At 34.4% G+C, this 17,035-nt stretch overlaps 3 protein-coding genes and 2 non-coding genes across 5 annotated transcripts; 4 read left to right on the top strand and 1 right to left on the bottom strand.

Annotated features, from left to right (window-relative positions):
• Positions 1-4,650: 4,650 nt before the first annotated feature.
• Trnay-gua lies at positions 4,651-4,738 on the bottom strand. Its single transcript is given in 2 exon segments — positions 4,651-4,686; positions 4,702-4,738. It is a non-coding gene; the product is annotated as a tRNA-Tyr (tRNA).
• Positions 4,739-6,677: 1,939 nt separating this feature from the next.
• On the top strand, positions 6,678-11,191 carry LOC116349719. The gene is made up of 2 exons (XM_031781279.1): positions 6,678-6,733; positions 6,794-11,191. Exons 1-2 carry the CDS (start codon positions 6,680-6,682, stop codon positions 11,156-11,158), a joined length of 4,419 nt encoding a protein of 1,472 aa, XP_031637139.1. The 5' UTR covers positions 6,678-6,679; the 3' UTR covers positions 11,159-11,191.
• Positions 11,192-11,482: 291 nt separating this feature from the next.
• Positions 11,483-11,554, top strand: Trnap-ugg. Its single transcript has one exon. It is a non-coding gene; the product is annotated as a tRNA-Pro (tRNA).
• A 669-nt stretch (positions 11,555-12,223) lies between these two features.
• Positions 12,224-14,064, top strand: LOC116349734. Its single transcript, XM_031781306.1, has 2 exons — positions 12,224-12,280; positions 12,347-14,064. The coding sequence occupies exon 2, from the start codon at positions 12,462-12,464 to the stop codon at positions 13,899-13,901; it is 1,440 nt and encodes a 479-aa protein (XP_031637166.1). The 5' UTR covers positions 12,224-12,280; positions 12,347-12,461; the 3' UTR covers positions 13,902-14,064.
• Positions 14,065-14,930: 866 nt separating this feature from the next.
• Positions 14,931-16,746, top strand: LOC116349736. The gene is made up of 4 exons (XM_031781308.1): positions 14,931-16,018; positions 16,133-16,288; positions 16,354-16,426; positions 16,473-16,746. Exons 1-4 carry the CDS (start codon positions 15,053-15,055, stop codon positions 16,544-16,546), a joined length of 1,269 nt encoding a protein of 422 aa, XP_031637168.1. The 5' UTR covers positions 14,931-15,052; the 3' UTR covers positions 16,547-16,746.
• Positions 16,747-17,035: the final 289 nt, after the last annotated feature.

The following is a 17,035-nucleotide window of genomic DNA, read 5'->3' as shown; positions in this document are numbered from 1 at the left end:
GAGTTTAAACATGTTGACTGCAAGACAGACGAAAACACTCTAGAGCATTTCACTGTTGATATAGGTGGCCGATTCCGTTTAAACTGTTCACGCAATATCACTTTTATACACGGAAAGACTAATACAAATAATTTAAAGCAAGACCATATGAATGGTTGAGAATAATAATGACTCACGCCGAAACCGACTCTTTTTGCTCGGTGTCTAGTGGCTAAACCGAAAGAGATAGTTGTAAAATTTCTTGATGTAGTTTGAGATTTAGTAGTGATCTCAGAGTCGGTTTCGGCGTGAGTCATTATTATTCTCAACCATTCATATTATTCTATTATCGCATTAAAACGTCTGATAATTGAAGTGAACGACTGATTTTGTATGAGAGAGAAAGGCATGAGTTTGATTACGCTAATGTCTTTTCATTATAAAATTATTGTGTTCACTTCAATTATCAGCTATTTTTAAACGATAATCACAGTTGGGTTAATAACTTCTAAATTTGCTTTTCACGCATTGTTTGTTATGTAGGTTTTGTTTACGCAGATGTTTGTGACGCAAACAATACATCGAGCTGCAAACCAATTCAATATTTGTTTATATTGACTTTTTAACGAAGTTTGGCATGTGTCTACCCGGAATTACTTCCAAGTCACTTCCAAAATACAACATCAGATCAATTTACAATTCCTCCTCTTTTACAGCTTTCTAGAAACTGAAGAGCCACTGCATCAAGTAGACCACAAGTAGCATTGTACAGTTAGTTGGTAGGTACGGACTCGGGCAATAACACTCGGCGACACTCGGTCGATGTAGTCAGTACCGCATTGGATGGAGATTGAAGAGCACCAAAGGTGAGGAGTTGCGCTGTGAGACGCTGGAATGTGTGGTTCATTTGATGCAGTGGCTCTTCAGTTTCTCACAAAATCCTTCTGAAGTGTGAAAAAATGATCAAAATTGTAAACGGCGAACATGCTTACGAGTTATTTGGTGAGTTTTGATTCTTGATTGGTTTGATGACCGATTTAATCCTTATTTCAATTTTTTTAGATTTCATTAGAAATTGGATCGCCCCTCAAATGAATATTTTCTCTACATTTGCTACTTTTTGTCAATTTTTGTAAAAAGAAGCACCAGTGTTTTGCATTTTTAAAGACCAGTCAAATGACCAAGAGTTCCTGTTCACGTTCCTGTGATGCCAAATGCTCAAGAGTTCCTGAAAAGGAAAAATTCAAAAATTCCGGTGAAGAGCGAACAGAATTTGAAAATAACATGGGGCGAATTCAAAATGTCAAAGAAGCTTTTTGGGGTTGCAACCCTAGGGCTGCCACTGTTTTGGATTGAAATGAAACTTGAGACTAATGAACGGCTGCCAATATTTCTTTGTGTTTTGTTTGAAAAAGTTTGGGTTAAAAATGTTTAGTTGCTTTATTTTGTTGTTTTGTTTCTATTGTTTTGCCTTCAATATGTACCAACTTAAAATTCTTGTGTATGATCGTTATGAAATCGACATCAGTTATATTTTGGGTTTTAAACTAAAAACATTGCAAATTAAGTGAGTTTTTGTCATTTAGTTGAAGAAAAAATTAATAACAACACACAAATGATTGTATATACATTTTTCTACAGAGTATAAATTTTGGATTTGTACGGTGATTTTGGATTTGTCTTCTGAAATGGTTTTATATTTTCAATAAAAAACGTAGTTGAATAAACCAATAACTGACTGGATGGTCTGTTTTCATTTTTAATATTCACGAAACAGTCGAGAGGAACCAGGTTTTATATTTCGTATAAAATGGTTTTAACTAAACGAAATTTTATACAAAATATAAGAATTTATTCATTTTACCGTATAAATCCAAAATATAAACGTTTTACCGTCTGAAACTCTGTTCACACTCTGAAGAAGATAAAAATTTATATAGACTCCTTTGAGTTAATTAACGTTCTGTAATTTTCTGTATTTTTAGATCTAAATTTTACGTTCGCAGCTAAATACTCGAGCTTACTAAAAAAAATGTCACTACAACAGAGTTCTATTTCAGAAGCGGACGATTTTGATGGGGAATTTTCTGTCAATAATTTCTCGGCAGAAGATCTTGAAAATTTACTTTTATCACTAAAAAATGGTTTGCTTAATCACTTTTCAAAGAATTTTGGAAGTGATTACCTAAATGAGAATACTGCAGACTGTTATTTTCTATGTGGGTCTGAGCTTGTGCCGGCTCATAAAGAGATTTTATCAAGAGCGAGTCCTGTATTCAGAAAGAAATTTACTACTAAATCCCGGATGGATGTTGAAACATGTGCCGAAATATTTAAGGAGTTTTTAAAACCAATTTATTTGGTTAAATCAACAGTGCGATCGAAATATGTCAGTGAAATAAAAAAGCTTGCAGAAATGTATGAAGTAACAATCATACTTTTTTCTGACATGGACGTTGCACCGGAAACCGATTCACCGAAGCATATATTAAATGTACTTAACGACGATTGCATTCAAGCGATACTTCAAAAAATACAGAATATTGAGGGTTACTTATATGCGGCCGAGGTGTGTCAACGATTTCGATACAATGCGAGAATTGGACTGCTCGCACAAGGTAAACATCTTTTAATCGACGATCGAATTAATCTTGAGTTTTCGCAACGGTTTCTTTGTTCGTTCGGTATGGAAATTCAGTCGTTTGAATGGCGTCGAACCACGGAACATTGCCTTGACAACAATATTTTGAATACAATTTCCGTTTATTGTGGCAAAACATTGAAAGAATTTAAAATAATGCAACACGATTTAGATTTTAACACCCGAATGCCATTTGAATCGCTTGAAAAACTGACCCTAGTCGGAATTTGTCACATTCACAACTTCACATATCACTCAAATTTAACGAGCTTACGATTGATTGGCGCTTTAAGTATGGATATAAATCGATCTTATCCAAATTTGAGCGCAGCTTATTTTCGCATTGCAAACATCACCGACAATCAATGCGAGCAATTTCTGCAATTTAATCCACAACTGAAAAAGCTCGAGTTACATTCAATGCAAATTACGTCAAAGATCTTTGAAGTTATATCCACATTTGGACATAATCTCGAACATCTAACGATTTCAATGCATGACCATCACTTTGACGGAAGTCTTCGGAAATTGGCCAAATTACGGAAATTGAAAACCATCAACTTTGCGAAAAACCATCTGATGTCACGTCCACTTCTCGATATGATTGAATCCTTTGCCATGAACGATGTACGTATTGGGAAATTAAATATTGGTAAATTCAAATTAACAAATATACAAAGTATAATTAAATTAAAATATTTGACAAAATTTTATGTTGGAAGCATTTCGAAGTTATTAATCATTGATCTTGTTCGACATTTACCAAATCTCACTGAATTCTATATTAAACACACGGAAATGGATACACATGAACTTGTCAATGTTATTGAACACACAACCAATTTAAAGAAATTTGAATTTTATAATTATGCTGAAAATTTACTCAATTGGGATGATTATCGTATGATTGCATCAATTACAAAATACAAATCCATTAATCTAACAATGTATTGGCTGCGACCGTTTGTTGATAGAGACGTCTTGGAGATTAATAATTCAATGATTAAACCATTTTCACTGGAAAATATTCAGAGATAGTTATCGGTTCATTTCGGTTTTTTATGATTTTTTTTTATTTTACTATTTTGTCATTCATTACGAAAAAAATATAAAAGATTATTATTATTTATTAAACGGATCAAACGGTAGATTTTTTTTTGAATAGAATGAGTTTTTGGTTTGAATGAGTTAGATCGCTTTTTTGCGTAATTAGTTAGAACATTTTTTACCATTTAATTGATATTGAATTTTTTGAAACAACCATACTGAGCCAGTTAAATGTTTGGATATTTCAGAATAATTCAAATATAATGCTGACCTGTAAAAACATCAAACGACACCAATAACTACCGACTTATGTGAGTTCGTGCTAATATTCCTGATTTTGCTGCAAACACTGCATCAGTTCTGTCAACTCGTAATCGTAAGTATAAAAGCTGTGAACTTTATTTTTCAACACTTTTGTGGTAAATAGGTCCGATTTGATGGGCGAGCAAAGAGAGACTGATATCGTTAATTCCATCTTGCCATCATTTTCAATACCATATTCTTACGACTAATACTAATGAGATAAAATGGCGCTTCGAATTAATGACTGATACCAAAGGTCACTTTATTCACACAGACTTTTGTCTGCCAGAGCTTGAAGAAATATCACTATGACCTTTGGTGGAAGGAAATTTACACAAATCAAATGGTGGTATATACCACACATATATGTGTGAGGAAACAAGGGATATGCGTGTTTGTTTACCTGACTACCTGACCGAAGTTCATTTATCAAATGAGGCTGTCTAAAATTCTAAAAAAACTCATTCTTAAATCTAAACCTCTAATCGTGTTTTCGATATGAAATATGCAAAGAAAATATGGTTTGGATTGTTTTTTTTACTCAATACAATACCTTTCACATCCTATGAGCGCGAAAAAGTAAAATTTATATCAATTAATATGAGTATTCATATTCTGTTGTGTTTGTTATGTCGTTGAGAAAAAATTTGAGAAAAATTTGTTCGAGAAAAAAATGAGTTTCCTTCGAATCGGAGTCGAACCGATGACAAATGGATTTCAATGCTACGCCACTACAGTCCACTGCTCTACCAACTGAGCTACCGAAGGTGCTAATCAATGAACGACTGGATTTAGTGTCGATTACAACGAATAAAAATGTTTAATTCATTGAAGGTATACAGTTATACGCTATCTTCTATGAATATTAAAACACACTGAGAAAGTTAGAGAAAGAGCGAGACGTGGACTGATAATGTTGCGACATATAAAAAAAAACGCCAACAACAAATCGATAATAGTACGCTTGGGTCATTTTTCGTTGAATCTTTTCAATGAAAATGTTTAACATATTAAAGACAATATTTTTTTTTTAAATAAAAACATTAATCTTATCTCATGGTTTCGATTACTTTTTTTTTTATTAAAACTACTGTCCAAACTATTTTACATTTATGTTTGAATAAAATGTTGCGTCTGCATTCATTTCAATCAAAATTCGTGGTGAAACTCACGATTTCGATGCAAACACTATTTCAGTTCCGTCAGCTCGTAATCGTAAGTAAAAAATATTTAAATTTTTATTTTTAACACTTTTTTGGTCATAAGATCCGATTTGGTGGGCGAGTAAGAGAAGACTGATATCATCAATTTGAATACCATATGTTCTTTCAAAGAATATCAATGTAAACTTCAATGGCACTTACTAAATGCTAATTTAGTGAAAGTGGTTGTTTCTACCTAATGACTGATAGCAAAGGTCACATTATTCACACAGACTTTTGTCTGCCAGAGCTTGAAGAAATATAACTATGACCTTTGATGGATGGAAGTTTACACAAACCTTATGGTGGTATGTGTGGACAAAAGAAGGGATATATGTGTGTTTGTTTACCTGGCTATATGACCGAAGTACTCATTTAGGACAAAATCGTTCGAAAACATTACAAATTGTGACGAATCGTTCGGACAACGAGCCATTTTGATCAAAAAACATATTCAACTCGCTATGATTCAAAAAAATAAAAATAAAAGCCATTTAAATGTGGATTAATGTGGTTCAATTTTATTTCTGAATAGAAGAATATGTCAAAAATGCAATAGGCTATATAAAGTTTTCTCTTTCATTTCTATGGATGTGGCCAAACGATAGGTTCAATCCTATCTAGATAATATGCGACACCCACAACTTTAGCTCTAGTTGAATTATTGATGGGGATGTACTGGAGTAGACTCTCTACTCTCTCCTTTGCAAGTAGACGTTCTGCTAACTCGTCAAAGCAATAATATTAATTTCAAATAATCAGAGCAGAGACTTATTTGTTTTAGCGCATGGTGAGACTTGTTTTAGTACCATTAATCGATCTCATTCCAAATTATACAGGTTGACATCATTTGAAGTCTCACGTTTCAGTTAGTTTAATTGGTTTCACACTAATTTCAAGTGAACCATCTGTTTGAATGGTCGCATGGCAACCAAAGTAACACATCGAATGTTTCATCAATTTTGCACGTGTGATCATTATTATCATATTTTTTACATGTCATTTCTCTTCCGAAATGTAATTCTAAATATTGTATTGTTCGAGAGTATGTTTTGAGCTATCTGCACAGCTGCTGTTCACCAAAAAATTTACGCAAAAGTGAAAGAGCACAATATTCAACTCTGTATTGTTCCCCCAGTAAAGAGGAACGCTAAAAAGGAAAATGAGAAGTAGGAGGAGTGTGCCAATCCTCCTCATTTTCCTCCTTATCGTTACTCCTTCTCAGAAGAACAGTCCCTATTCGACCAGAAATCAACAGTAGTGACTAGGCAGTTAGCTCAAGGCAAAATCTAAATTATTCAGTTCCACATGACAAAATGAGGTCTGATATTATTTACAGCATTCAAATTATATTGATCATCAACATATTGAAATAAATGGATTCATATCTAAAAAAAATATTGTTTTTTTCATTAAACAAATGTTTGGAAAATTACGCATTGAAAAAGTAATATATAACCGAGATGAAGTTCTTGACATGAAGTACATTCAAACGAAAGAGCAAATAATGTTGAATCGACACATTTTCATTTGGTTTATGGTCGGTTTTCTAACGACAACGGTGAGTAAAATCAATTGGTCATAAAATCGAATTACTTTATTTTACAGAAAATATTTTCAGTTTGTTGATCATGCTGATGGATTACCTAGTTTCGGATTAAAAAATTTGAATCCAATGCAATATGATGTAATAAAACGACCTTTAAAATGGTTCCAATCACCTTCACCAAAAGAAAATCTAATTAATACTCACAATGTACCTGACGAGCCGTCCGGACTGGGTGAAAATAAACCCGTTAAAACTAATGTCATAATGGAAGGGTTCAAAGAAACTAACGAGCAACAGCAGCAAAAAACCTCATATTTCGGACTTAATAAATTAAATCCTTTGCAGAATGACATTGTAAAAAAACATCTACAATGGTTTAAATCAACGCCCCCTAAGGAAAAAACAGACGATAATTACGAAAATCAGCAAAAACCGAGGGCACCGTTTGGTGTTCAAAGTTCACTCTCACCGTCTGGTACTGCAAAAAAATGGTTCCAAACCACTTCACCGAATACGGTGATTAATCCCAAAATATCGGACTCAAAAGCTCTTGAGCCAAGCCCGGATCTTACAAGTCTAAATCCGATGGAGAATAATGTAGCAAAAAGGACGATGAATTGGTTTCAGTCGTCTCCATCCAACGAAAATGACCGACATATTTCAAAGAACCAGCAAGAACCCAGCGGAACACTTACCTTTAAATTGAATGACTCAATGCAATATAATTATGTGAAAAAGTGTCTTGAATCAACTCCGTCAAAAATGCAACAAAATAAAACGCTTGAATTCGATTTGAATAAATTGAATCCAATGCAGTATGAACTGGTGACAAAGTCTTTGAATTGGTTTCAATCACCTGTTATTCAAAATGCTGCTGTTTCTTCCGAAAACCACAAACCAGGCGGAATATTGACGTTTAAATTAAAACATTTGAATTCAATACAATACAATTTCGTGGAAGACACGATACAATCGTTTGCAGCATCTTTGAATAAGGAAAATGTAAAATCGACGGAAACGGGTGGTTTGCCGACTTTCTCCATCGATAAATTAAGCCCAACTCAGTATGACCATTTAAAGACGATTTTGGGATGGTTTCATCCAATCGAAAATGGGGCTGACAAAGAACAACTGAACCTCTTTTCAACAAAAGAACCAGTAACTAAAGTGATTCATTCGGATATTTCATCAATTGAAAAGAAACAATTTGAAAAGAATGGACAGGAGCTACGACTGGCAAATGTGGATCTGATGCCGGTTTTAAGTAAATCACCCCAAATGAATTACGTATTAAATTCTGGAATTATGTCACAATCTAATTCATTGGTTAATGAAAAACAAGCTCAAAACAATCGCGACTATAAACCAGTAACGCATGAAGGAAATAAAGTGAATGGAAATGTCCGAGAAGCAATTGATTTTGAAAAAACACACAACAAACTTACACAAAATATAAATGATAACATTCCAAAAACAACTAAGGAAAATGTTTACACTTCGGGCAGACAATTTGAAATTCGACCTAAAACAGTGTTAAATTCCAAATTATCGTCACCATTTACTCAAACCATCAATGAGAGAAGACATCACAACACATCTAATGAACAAAAAGATCATACGGTGAATCCAAAAACATCTCCATCTCTTACGGTTTCTCCAAAGATTGATTCAAGTCAATCAAGGTATGATGAAGTTGCGATACCATTGGACGGTAAAGTGCACAAAATTCCAGTGACAAATGTCGATCAAGCCCGCAGATCATTTAAAATGCAACCAGATTCAGTGGAAAATTTGAAAGAAAAATTCCAAAATCAGGCGCTTACCTCCGAAACTTCACCATCAGTCACATCAAAAATTGACGTGAATCATTCGCAGGACAACGAAATCGCGATTCAATTGGATGGTAAAGTTCACAAAATTCCATTAACAAATGTCCATCAAGCTCGAAAGCAGTTTCACATCCAACCAGACTCGGTGTCAAATTTGATGAAAGCATCCCAAGTTCATTCAAAATCTTCACCAGTGGCTTTGTCAAAGATTGACTTTGGTCAATCGAAGAACAACGAACTCGCAATAGAAGTGGAAGGTAAAGTTCACGCAATTCCAGTAACAAATGTCGATCAAGCCCGCAAACAATTTAAAATGCAACCAGTATTAAATGTAAAGCCTCTCTCACCTGATGTAAAAAGCAATCAAAGTACGCGTAATGAACAGACCTTCACCAAATTATCACAAGTCCAAAACTTGGGGTTGGATTCGACATATTTTCCGTCGACTAATTCAATGATTGATTCGAATCAATCTCGAGATGATGAAGTAGCACAGAGATTGGATGGTAGAATTTCATTGACAAAAGCCCGTACAGCTGATCGACAAGCTCAACCAGATTCAGTGTTAAATTCAACGGTTCGGTCTTTGCCAAACCCAGCCATAGGCGAAAGCACAGTGACTGGACATATATTGAATGAAGACAACCCGAATGGTTTGAAGAAAACAAAAGTAGAACAAGAATTGAGTTCAAAATCTTCAACGTTGCCCACTAATTTAAATCAATTTCAAATCACTGAAATAGTGGACAAAGTCGATGAAAAAATCCACAAAACTCCATTGACAAATGTTCATTCCTTTCATATAAGAAACAGAGAGTGTCAACCAGATACAGTGTCAAATATCTTACCAGAGTCGACTCCACCGATTGATGAAAAAAGATATCGAAGCAGACGTAATGAAGAAGCATTATTGAATAAATTATCACAAGTTCAAGTAGATCGTGCAGTAAGCTCCAAAAGGCCGACACCTACTTCAGATTTAAATCAGTGTGAAAATGAGGGGCCAGTGGAAAAAATAATGAGCAAAATAAATGTTCATCCGAAGCGGGATTGTCAGGCTCAAACAGAATCGGTGTTAACTTCTAATGTGTCACAACCATCAACGCTAACGATTGATGAAAAGAGGTATCAAGGCACACGCCATCCTAGATCTACCGAAATCCAAACAGATCAAACTGTGAATTCCGAAAAATTGCCATCATCAACATCGAAGACTGATCAGGCAAAAAGAAACGAAAAGAATAAAATTCCATTGAAAAATGCCCATTCCTTCCATGTATCGGAGAGAGAGACTCAAATTCAATCAGATCCAATGTTGAATCCCGAGTCTTTGTCATCGTCGATATCAGCTGATGGCGAAAAGAAATATCACCGCGAAAGATCACAGACATTGAATAAAGAAACCACATGTGGATCGAATCAAGCATCCAAAGCTCAAGGCAATCAGAGCATTTATTCTTTGCCGTCTTCAAAAACCAATTTGAAACTTCAATATAAAACTAACGAAGCACAACTTGATGATAAAATACATAAAATCCCGTTAAAAACTGTTCATTCTATTCATATGCCAAATAGGTATGATCATGTGCAAGAGGAATCAGTGTTAAATCCGCCATCGACTCCAACTATTGACGAAAATCGATATCAAAGCACACACGAGAAAACACCTCGAATTCAAGTAGATCCGGAGCTGAACTCCGAACATTTTCCGGCAGCGACTTCAAAAACTGATTTAAATCAATCCGAAAATGACGAACCAATCGAAGCACCCAATATGTACAAGACTCCATTGAAAAGTGTTCAGCCTTTCCATGAGTCGAGCAGAGAGTCTCAAATTCAAACAGTTACAGTGCCAAACTCTAAGCATATTTCGCCTTCAATTGTTGATGAGAAGCAATACGCTCGAAATCAACCGAAAATTGTAGATATAAAAAATTCCAAAACTTCATCAACTCCGGCTGATAGATATAAAATCAAACGCCGTTCGCTTTCATTGAACAGAGAATTACCAGATCAGCTGACAAATTCCAAAACTCAAACAACATCAATCGATGTACATCAAAACACTCAAAAAGAGTCAAGTGACAATAAACTTCGAAAAACTCCATCGTTTCGTCAAGCACGAATATTGAGCCGATCATCACGTATAAAATCGTTTGCGAGGTCAAGTTCCCACTCAGCACCATCCTTCGATGAAAATCATTCCCGAAGCAATGACCCTGTGGAAACAATGTATGGTAAAATACCAGGAAACAGACCTGAAACACACGTTTTAAGCATAGAACCTCGTACCCAAACAGAGCACCTATCATCATCTGAAATCAATAGAAATAAATCGGTAGACAATGATATTCAAAAGGTGGAACCACGCCACCATACAGAAACATCAATGAATTCATTGTCACCGCTTGAAAAGTCTGTGAAAAATCCAAGTTTGCTTACGGTAAAAGATAAAATTTGGCTAATTGAACATGGTCAATGGGGATCAACGCGTGGTTTTGGTCCAAATCCAAATCACAACAAACATTATGTGGAACATAAGCCAAAAAATTACAATCAATCACGATTGTCAACAAGAAGGCATTCAATTCAATCGCATCAAAGTTAGTAATGAGTCATCAAATACAACGTAATAGTTATATCACAGTATAAAACATTTTTTCTACGCAATATTTTTGTCACCGAAAGTGGAAAAAAATGGAAGAAAGTAGAAAGTTTTGGCAAATTCTAATGAATTTTGCCATAAAAATGTCAATTAAATCAATTTGATACAATGTTTTTGTATATTTCACAATAAATGCCATTTCATCAGATAATTTTGTGTGTGCCTTTCACTTTTTTTGAATACGTGTTTTCGTTTATAATTGAATTGTTTTGGAAAATGTTTGAAATTGAAAAGTTTTGATGATTCTGAAGCGTTAAACCTGCAAGCGGCTCAATGGTCTAGTGGTATGATTCTCGCTTTGGGTGCGAGAGGCCCTGGGTTCAATTCCCAGTTGAGCCCGAAAGTTTTTTTTTTCATTACCAATTTTCTTTTATTTTATATTTAGAAGAAAGAGAGACATAAAATTATGGTCATTCATTAATTTTTTTTCTTTGGAAAAAAAAATTGGAGCAATTTAATGTGTAATTAGGTATGGTAGTGGAAAAATATCAAGGAGAAATGAAGAAAACAAAAGAAATGACGAACAATTTATATATATATGACCTTTGTTCGATTTTTTTTTTTCAATTCGTAATGACTTTTCACATTTTTCAAGTTATTAGTAAAGAGTTTCGAGAATTCAATAATTATTAAAAAATAACAAAAAGTGTAGAATGCTAAACTGAACAAAAAATGACAAGCTCAAATCGTGTCGCTGCTTGCTGTTTGGAATAATTGTCAAAGGTAGCGAAAAAAAAAATTGTTTTCCAAATTGAATAATTCCATGTCAATTATCTACGTCTCAATGGTGAATTTTGTAAACAAATTCCACGACATGTGCTTTCACGTGGTCAAAGTGCGTATGTCAACTATATTAGTGCATTTCAACCAAAACAATGGGAAAGTGTGTGTATTTTGTCAACTGTCACATTTCATTTGACATTGGTTGGAATGTCAAAAATTCCACTGTCAAATGAACGATTTAGATTGAGGTACAAATGTCATCGAAATCATTTGTTTTCTAAACGTCACTGAGTAAGGTTGTATATCGCTGCAAAAGCGAAACTACGTCTACTTGGATAAAAAGTGAGAAAAAACCCCACCAAACAAAGTATTTGCAAACAATTTACATTTCAATTTGATTATTTTCAGCAACAATCGGCTTTATAATTAACTACAAACGGCTATTTGTTGCATACGACCGAAATAGAGTGGAAAGGATTGGAGTCGCACGAGATAGAAGCCCTGTTATTGTGTTCATGCTAAAATGGAGACACGGTCACGTAAACGTATGAAACTGTGCCATGAAGTGGTGGAAGATCCAACAGTGTCTGCTGTATTCAATGCGACAGAGTTCATGGACATGAATGATGACGTTTTGTATGCGTTGTGTCAACGATTGCCGCTGAAAGATTTATGTTCAATAAGTCGAACGTGTACACGATTGCAGCAATTGGCCGGTGAGTGTTATCAACGTCGTTATCCAAATAATCGTGTTGACATCGAGGTATACAATTGGACAACACCAAATGACACGGAAATCAAACCGAAATGGGAATACCGTACATTGCCAAAAGAAGACTATGCCAAAGCATTTCGTGGATACATTCGGAACGTCAGTTTATTTATGTTCAACATGAATGCCGATCCCATGAATGCATTTCGATTTTTGAAATCGAATTGCTATGCAAATCTGCGTGAATTGACACTATACCGTATTGTTTGCAAAACAGAATCGTACGGTAAATTGATTCAGACGCAATTGAAGACATTGGAAAGTATTTATTTTGTAAATTGTCACATTTATGATTTATACGGTGCCTTTCTCAAGCATTGTCCGGCATTACGGCAAATTTTCATCCAAGAAACACGAATTGTAAAGGATTGCACCATGGAATGGACAAAACATCATTATCCACAATTGAAACATTTTACGTATCATTCGCATAATGTTCTCGTCGACAGTTTGGACGATTTTCTTGGCCACAATCCACAAATCACCAACATTGTTTGCTCCAGCACAAAACTATATCGATTATTACAACAAAAAAAATTCCCATTGAATTTATTGCATGTCAAATTGGACCGTGAATATAAATTTCATGTGCTCTCGTACGAAATGGAAAGATATTGTGCACTGGGCATATTGAAGCGATTGGAAGTATCGTTTCTAAATGGATGGGAACCATCACGATTCGAAATTGGACGCGTTGCTGAATTATCACCATTGACACAGTTACAGGGATTACACGTCAAACAAGTGGCCAAAAAACTCAACTTTGCCAACTTTCTGGAGGGTTTCAAACAATTGAAGGTGCTGAGCATTGGCATTGATCATATTTCAAAGAAATTACTACAGGTATTGTCACGATTACCGAATCTCGAAGAATTACATTTAACCTCCTCATGGACTAGCGAAAATGTTTGCGGACTACGTTTCAAGGAATTTGTACGACCGTTTGCTGTTCATGCGACAAACATCAAAATAATCTGCATCCGGAATGTCACAAGTACTGCGCTAATCACCGGCAATGATGTTGTCGCCATTCATACGTTGCGCAAAAATACAACGAATCCACGTCCAATCACCATTTACCTCGATTATAAAGTCATTGAAGATGCTACATACAACGAACCACCATCCAACAGTCTGGTGATCATCAAACCATTCTCACAAATGACGCCGGAATATCGAAAAACCTATTAAATTGATTTTAATAGGGTGATTGAACTCGAACCTGTATATTTTAGTATAGGACTTTCTGATTCAGTAAGATTTATGTTATTTAGTTTTTCTTAGAAACAGGAATTTGATAAAATCTTAATACTAATTTCTCTTTCGAAAAGAGAAGACAAAAAAAAACAATAATTTCCGAAAAAAACTTTTTTTATGATTTTACCAAAAAACCAATTTTTTGTTTCAAAAATGAAAATAATTTTTATCGATTTTCATTTTGGGTTAATTTACTCGATTTTTATGAAAATCCCATTTTTAATTGACATGTTTATGAACATTTTTATGTTAACCACAATTATTATGTTAAAAATCCGTTATTCAAACGAATTTCCGAATAAATATTCTACCGATCAACAAGGTAGTTTAGTTGAAAGAAACGCAGCGTTGTTTTATTTTTTAAATTGTGAATTTATTTTTCAACAAAAATATTTTTTTTTTGCAGAAATTTTCACATTTTTCCTTTTGAAGGTATTATATTGGAAAGGTATTGTATCAGAATTTGTTTTGAATTAAAAAAAAATAAAAATAGAAAAATAGAGCATTTGGAAACTATCCGTGAACAGAAATGTAATGAAAAAAAGTCCGCGAAGGGAAAATATGTGATTTTTTCCAATAAAAAATAGATTAGATTTAAAAAAAAAAAAATTATAATTTTCTTTTCATTAATTATAAATACAAAAAAATATTGTGGCCGACAAGTATGAAATAATCGTCATTAGAATGATATTATTTTTTTGTATATGGAAAAAGGAGCATTCCAATTGAATATTTGTGAATCACATAAAAAAAAGCCAATATCAAGCACGAACTGTATAGGTGTGTGTTTGTGTGAGCGGTGGCTAATAGTTGTTAAAAACAATACATGCTTTGACTGCGTCTGTGTGATGAATATTCGACAAATACATACGTACACGTGAAAATATTGTATGCAGCTCTCTCTCACGCTTGAATACATATTGTTTAGTTCACATAACGGATCGTTGGTCGTGCTCACTGTATTCAATGTCAAGTCTCAAGTTGCAGTTGCTGTTCAACATAACCTCCGAATCAAATCAAGCGCAATTAAAAGTGTGCATACCATTTCTAGTGTCGAAAAAGAACAGTTTCAGACAATTGGCAAAATGGATATAAAGCCGTACAGTTTGTTCAGATGTAATCTGTGCCAAGCAAGTGAAATCCATGAAGCGGATTTAACAAAACACCACCATCAATTCCATCCACATATTCCGTATGCATCAAATCACTATGTTTTTCAAAGAATGGTCGAGACACGTGCCGTGTGTAATATTTGTCTTGGAAAAATGCATTTGGGCAAACGAAGTGATCACCATCAGTCCAAACATCCGGAATGCAAATTGGCCATTATTGATATATTCGAATTGATTTTCTTCGTGAAAAGGTCGAAAAATGCTGGACCGCGACGTGATGATGTCATCACATGTAGCCGTTGTACGAAGAAAATTACTCGTGGTAATTTTATTGATCATTTTAATCGTGAACATCCGGAATGTTTCAAATCAACTGGAAATCATGATGACAAGGAAGACAATGCATCGAATTTGGATGGTGACGACGATGACGATACACTTGAATCGGCTAGAATCAACCACTATAAGTGTGGCTTGTGCGAACAGTCCTCGATTAAGGAAGGCAACCTACCAAAACACCACAAAAAATTCCATTCAAACGTGCCATATGCAAGCAACAAGTTCACATTTGTGCATTCGGCCGAATGGAAATTTAAATGTTGCATTTGTTGTGATGTGATCGATCATACGTTGCAACAGCAAGACCATCTTCAAAATGTTCATCCAGGAACATTCACCAATGTTCGTTATCTTTTCAATCGAGTTCAATACTTACGTTTTGCAAATGGGAAGATTTCGTGCTCTGACCGGAATAAAGGCGACACAGTTTTTTGCCATTGTTGCCATTCAAATTTTCATCGAGACAAATACATTGAACATTTCAAACGTGCACACCCAAAGTGGTTTGAACAAGGCGATCGAATGGCACCAATCAAGCAAAAAATGACGCCAGCCGAGGGAAAGAAGAATGAAATTAGCGGTAGTCAGACCATCGATCAGGTTAGTTGTAGTACAAAAAAAAGAATTTTGAAAACTTTTTCAACAACCATTTACTACTGGTATTATTTTTGGCCCTATTTTCACATCAAAACACATGATACTTCACTTCAATAGGATGCTGGCCAAATGTTGACATTGGAATCACATGGTACCGGTACAAGCGAGGAATGGAAACCTCGCACTCCGAAAAATTACGGTGGTACTGGTTTCAAAGGGGAAATGGTAAAAGCTGATCAAACCAAAAGCTTGTCTCTTGACCATGGTGCAATGGTAAGCCTGGTAAATTCGCTGAATAAATGACTCAAAATGGATTTTCTTTTGTATTTCGTAAATAGGATGCAAATCGTAATAGGAAATGGGAAGCAGAGACATATCCAAATGAAGTAAAGATGTCTCGTATCGACGATGCCTAATTCAAAAATTATAAAATTAAAATTTTCCTTAAAAATTAAATAGAGCACATTGGCCAAATCAACGGATGTGACACCCAAGACACTGGCAACCCGTCTGGCACAATGGAAAAACTGAAAATCGAATAACCGAATAATTAAAAATAGACAGGTTTCTATTTTAATCAAAACACATTCGAACTATACCCAGTTCCATTTTCATGATACGTTTTTTTATGCAAATGCATACTCTCAATTTATTGAAAAATCTTTTTTTCGTTAAATTCAATTTTTTTCTCGGATATTTTCTCTAAATGTCGACAATTTTCTTTAATTTTTTTTCTGAAATTTTTGAATGACTTAAAATTCAATATTTTAAAGGATTTTTCATTTAATATTTCTACCTCATATTTCCGTTAAAAGTGCCAAAGATTTATAGGCGGTACAAATCATGAAAAACATAATGAATTTTTATGATTAAATAAATTTAATAAATATGTTTATAACATACGATAACATAAAAACTCAATCAAATCAATGAAATAGAATAAAAACTGAAATAATAAAATGTTCAACACAAAAATTCAAGTATTTCCAGTCTGTTATTTATTCCAATCTTTTGAATTTG

The sequence above is a fragment of the Contarinia nasturtii genome, unplaced genomic scaffold (genome assembly GCF_009176525.2).
Source record: "Contarinia nasturtii isolate CC-2019 unplaced genomic scaffold, AAFC_CNas_1.1 Cnas_scaffold_3116, whole genome shotgun sequence".
NCBI lineage: Eukaryota > Metazoa > Arthropoda > Insecta > Diptera > Cecidomyiidae > Contarinia > Contarinia nasturtii.
Note: the sequence above shows the minus strand (reverse complement) of the source record. Positions and strands in the feature narration are given on the sequence as shown.